The 4,925-nt window shown below is 38.3% G+C and overlaps 2 protein-coding genes across 2 annotated transcripts; both read left to right on the forward strand.

Annotated features, from left to right (window-relative positions):
- Nucleotides 1-802: 802 nt before the first annotated feature.
- LOC111380023 lies at nucleotides 803-1,682 on the forward strand. Its single transcript, XM_023003485.1, has 2 exons — nucleotides 803-1,031; nucleotides 1,117-1,682. Exons 1-2 carry the CDS (start codon nucleotides 803-805, stop codon nucleotides 1,680-1,682), a joined length of 795 nt encoding a protein of 264 aa, XP_022859253.1.
- Nucleotides 1,683-1,729: 47 nt separating this feature from the next.
- LOC111380024 (uncharacterized mitochondrial protein AtMg00860-like) lies at nucleotides 1,730-2,604 on the forward strand. Its single transcript, XM_023003486.1, has 3 exons — nucleotides 1,730-1,767; nucleotides 1,840-1,899; nucleotides 1,986-2,604. Exons 1-3 carry the CDS (start codon nucleotides 1,730-1,732, stop codon nucleotides 2,602-2,604), a joined length of 717 nt encoding a protein of 238 aa, XP_022859254.1.
- The last annotated feature ends 2,321 nt before the right edge of the window (nucleotides 2,605-4,925 follow it).

Genomic DNA, 4,925 nt, shown 5'->3' on the forward strand with positions numbered 1-4,925 from the left:
TGAGATTGCAATTATTCTGGCATATAGGAATATGGCACAAGCAAGGACAATTAGGGAGTTAAGGTGGGAGATTGATGAGTTGAGACAGGCCTTGGCTGCTCAGGTTATACCTTCAGCACCTCAGGCTACTCAGGTTACACCTCCAGTACCTCAAGCTTCACTAGTTCCACAAGCTCTGCTGGTGCCACCAACATACCCGACTGCATCGCCTGTTCTGACGGTAGAACAATTTTGTAGATATCGACCACCTACCTTTGATGGTGGAAAGGACCCTCTACCGGTTGAGGAGTGGTTACGTACTATCGAGAAGATTTTTCGGCACACTTCTTGCCCAGAAAATCAAAAAGTATTATGTGTAGAGTTTATGCTAATTGAGAGAGCAGGCCATTGGTGGGAATCCGCATCACGCACTTGCATCGAGGAGGAACAACGTAACTTAACGTGGGAAAAATTCAAGATGGAGCTAATAGAAAAGTTTTTCCCACAAGCTATGCGAGACGACAAGGAGCTAGAATTCTTAAGACTAGTATAGGGAGATATTGACCTTTCTGAGTATGAGAGCAAATTTGAGAAATTGTCCCGATATGCCCCACATTGTAAGTACCAAGCTGAGAGGGGCCTGCGCCCAGAGATCAGGCAGATTGTGGGTTTACATGATCTCACCACTTTTCAAGCAGTGGTAAAGAAAGCACAAATAGTGACCTACTCAGGGGTGAAGTTGGTAAATCAAGGATAACATAAAGACTTCATGAAAAGGAAATAGCAAGACAAGAATAAGAGTACTAAACAATTTAAGAAGTAGATGCATGCGGGCCAGTCAAGCATTCCTGTATCCCAATGTCCTAAGTGCAACAAGTTTCACCAAGGAGAATGTTTGTATGGAAAATATCTATGCTATAAGTGTGGTCAACCCAGTCATATGGCTTCTTCATGCCCATCAATTAAGAAACCCAAACAAGAGAAAAAAAGAAAAGCAAGAGTGTTTGCTTTGACTCACGATGAGGTTGCCAAAAATTCGGATGTGATTCCAGGTAATTTTATCCGTCTCTAATATTCCTGTTTACGTTCTGATTGATTCTGGCATGACACATTCGTTCATATCTAATGCGTGTCTAGCTAAGATTAATGCTTCATGTCATAAGAATGATAGTGTACTAGAGGTGAGTATGCCATCAAGTGGAACTATTGATATGGATAGGATAGATAAAGGGGTACAGATAGATTTTGATGGACTGACTTTAGAGGCTAACTTGTATGTGATAGAGATGAAAGATTTTGATATTATTTTAGGCATGGATTGGTTGGGTGAGAATCGAGCCATGATAGTATGTTTTGAGAAAGAGGTAATTTTTCGAAGACCGGGAGAAGAGGAGTTCAGATTTTGTGGATCGAAGATTAAGGCACTTCCTCGAGTTATCTCAGCTTTAAAAGCAGAGAGCATGTTAAGAAAGGCTGATTGTCAAGAATATCTTGTTAGTATTACTAGCACATCCACTCAAGAGAAAGTATTAGGCAATGTGCCAATAGTACGAGAGTATGTTTACGTGTTTCCCGAAGATCTACCGGGTACTCCACACGATAGACAAGTGAAGTTCACGATAGATCTGATATCTGGAGCTATCCCTGTGTCCAAATCTCTATACCGAATGTCACCAAAGGAATTACAGGAGTTGAAGATGTAGCTTGAAGAACTTCTAGACAAAAGGTTCATTAGACCAAGTGTATCTCCATGGGGAGCTCCGGTACTCTTTGTAAAGAAGAAAGATGGTACTACGAGGATGTACATAGACTACCATGAACTAAAAAGTTGACGATTAAGAATAAGTATCCCCTTCCTAGGATTGAGGACCTATTTGATCAGTTGAAAGGTGCATCTGTGTTCTCGAAAATTGATCTAAGGTTAGGCTACCATCAGTTGAAGATCAAGTCGACTGACATACCAAAGACGGCATTTAGGACCTGATATGGACATTATGAGTTTACAGTGATGCCCTTTGGCATGACGAATGCCCCTTAGTGTTTATGGACTTGATGAATAGAGTGTTCTATTGTTGTTTGGACATGCTTGTCATCGTATTTATTGATGACATATTGATACACTCGAGAGATTCTCATCAACATGAAGAACATCTGAGGATAGTTTTAGAAACATTGCGTGAGGAAAAGTTACATGCCAAATTCAAGAAATGTGAGTTTTTGCTAGATCGAGTTGGATTTCTAGGCCATACTGTTTTAGCATGTGGAATTGAAGTGGATCAGTCCAAAGTTGAGGCTGTGACCAATTGGCCAAAATCTACAAATGTTGGAAAAGTGCGGAGTTTTTTGGGTTTAGCCGATTATTATCGAAGATTTATAGAAGGATTTTGCAAGATAGCAAGTCCTATGACACAATTGACTTGGAAGGGTACTAAGTTCGTATGGTCAGAGAAATGCAAGCAGAGTTTCCAAGAGTTAAAGGACAAACTCGTATCTGCACCAATATTGACTATTCCAGACGGTTCGAAAGGTTTTGTGATTTACAATGATGTATCCAAGCTTGGTTTAGTATGCGTTTTAATGCAACAGGGGAAAGTCATTGCTTATGCTTTAAGGCAATTGAAGTAATACGAATAGAATTACCCTACACATGATCTAGAACTAGCAGCGGTAGTGCACGCCTTGAAATTTGGCGTCACTATCTATACGAGAGCAAGTGTGAGATTTATACCGATCACAAGAGTCCCAAATACTTCTTTACCCAAAAAGAGTTAAATATGAGACACGATGGTGGTTAGAATTGGTGAAGGATTACGACTGCACTATCTTGTACCATACGGGTAAGGCCAATGTTTTCTTGTACCATACGGGTAAGGCCAATGTAGTCGCTGATGCATTGAGTAGAAAGAGTATGGGATAGTTGTCAGTACTTTGTACGAGGCAGGATTATTTAATCAGAGATTTTGAGAACTTGAGAATTGAAATTTTAACGTCACCAGTAAGGACATCGACAATGTTAGCAAGTTTTACTGTGAAGCCAGCACTCAGGGATAGAATAGTAGCGCTAAGAAAGATGATCCTTTTTTGGAAAAGATCAGGTTTGATGTGGGAATTGAGAAGAGGAAAGGATTTGAAATAGCTGAAGACAAAGCCTTGATGTTTAAGGGTCGATTGTACGTATCGAAGGATGAAGTGTTGAGGAATGAGATTATGATTGAAGCTCATTCAATTCCTTATGTTGCACACCCAGGTGGAACTAAAATGTATAAAGATTTGCGTGATACATTTTGGTGGAGAAATATGAAGGGGAATAGAGCTTTGTTTGTCTCCAAATGTATGGTTTGTCAACAAGTAAAGGCTGAACATTAGAGGCAGTTAGGGCCATTAAATCCTATGGACATACCTGAATGGGAGTGGGAAAAAATTGCAATGGATTTTGTCATTGGTTTTCCTAGATCAGTGGGAAGTCATGATTCGATCTGGGTGATAATGGACCGACTTACAAAATCTGCTCATTTCTTGCCAGTTCGGACAACCTATAGCTTAGAACAGTTCGCACAGATTTATATCAAAGAGATTATGCGGCTTCATGATGTTTCAGTTTCTATCGTATCGGATAAAGACCCAAGGTTTACTTTGAAGTTTTGAATAAGCCTTCAGAAAGCTATGGATACCAAGTTAACATTTAGTACTGCATACCATCCTCAGACTGACGGACAATTTGAACGAAATATCCAAATGCTTGAAGATATGTTGAGAGCTTGTGTCCTAGACTTGCGTGTTAAGTAGGAAAATCATTTGCTGTTAGTTGAATTTGCATACAACAATAGCTTCCAAGCTACTATTGGCATGGCACCATATGAGGCTTTATATGGTTGTCGATGTCATTCGCCATTATACTAGGACGAAGTTGGTGAAAGGAAAGTTTTAGGTCCAGAATTGGTCGAGAAGACTGTGGAGGCTATACATAAAATTAGATCAAGAATTAAGACCGCCCAAGATCATCAAAAGAGCTATACTGACAAAAGGAGAAAAGAAATGACTTTTGAGGTTGGAGAGAAAGTATTTCTCAAAGTGGCACCAATGAAAGGACTACTACGATTGGAAAAGAAAAGGAAATTGAGTCCAAGATTTATTGGTTCATTTGAGATTCTTGAAAAAATTGGGAATGTGGCATATCATTTAGCATTGCCACTCGAACTATCAGCAGTGCACAACATATTTCACGTTTCTATGTTGAGAAAGTACATTTCAGATCCTAACAATGTGGTGAATGTTCAATCACTAGATGTTCATAGTGATATGACTTACGAAGAAGTTCCTATAGTGATTCTAGAGAGAAAAGACCATGTTCTGTGAAATCGAAAGATTCCATTAGTCAAAGTCCAGTGGAGTAGACATAGTGAGAATGAGGCCACTTGGAAAAGGGAAGAGGACGTTTTAGCCAAGTATCCCGACCTCATTAAACAAGTAAGTTGAATTTTGAGGACGAAATTATTTTAAGTGGGGGAGAGTTGTAACGACCTAAAAAAATTCATAATTGATTGAATATTCAAAGCACTAATCAAACACGTTTGAAAACTTGATGGAATAGTCAAGACATTTAACAACAAATTTAAATGCATGAAATGAAACATCAAATTATTCTTTTAATTGTTTAATGAAACAGTTTTTTTAACTTTTCATTCCAATTTATTCAAATTTCTAATAGGTGTGAGATTTATACATGGAATTATATAAACACAAAAGTATACTACATAATCTATATGTTTCATTTCAATATATATACACTAAAAAAAAACTTTTAAAATGCCAAAGGTTATGAAATGCCAAAAGACTTGAAATGAAACCTAAACAATTATTCTCTTAAATGTTCATTGAAGGGCTGTCAACATTTTTTTTAAAAGCCAATTGGATTTTACATTTCATTTCTTCCAAGTCATTTATAC

The sequence above is a fragment of the Olea europaea genome, unplaced genomic scaffold (genome assembly GCF_002742605.1).
Source record: "Olea europaea var. sylvestris unplaced genomic scaffold, O_europaea_v1 scaffold2081, whole genome shotgun sequence".
NCBI lineage: Eukaryota > Viridiplantae > Streptophyta > Magnoliopsida > Lamiales > Oleaceae > Olea > Olea europaea.

What these genes read in the sequence shown, in the direction of transcription:
- LOC111380023 (XM_023003485.1), top strand. Translation starts at nt 803, where the DNA reads ATGCATGCGGGCCAGTCAAGCATTCCTGTATCCCAATGTCCTAAGTGC. An exon ending in AAATTCGGATGTGATTCCAG is followed by an intron (nt 1,032 to 1,116) that starts GTAATTTTATCC and finishes ATGCGTGTCTAG; the next exon opens with CTAAGATTAATGCTTCATGT.
- LOC111380024 (XM_023003486.1), top strand. Translation starts at nt 1,730, where the DNA reads ATGGGGAGCTCCGGTACTCTTTGTAAAGAAGAAAGATG. An exon ending in CTTTGTAAAGAAGAAAGATG is followed by an intron (nt 1,768 to 1,839) that starts GTACTACGAGGA and finishes TCCCCTTCCTAG; the next exon opens with GATTGAGGACCTATTTGATC. An exon ending in TTCTCGAAAATTGATCTAAG is followed by an intron (nt 1,900 to 1,985) that starts GTTAGGCTACCA and finishes ATGAGTTTACAG; the next exon opens with TGATGCCCTTTGGCATGACG.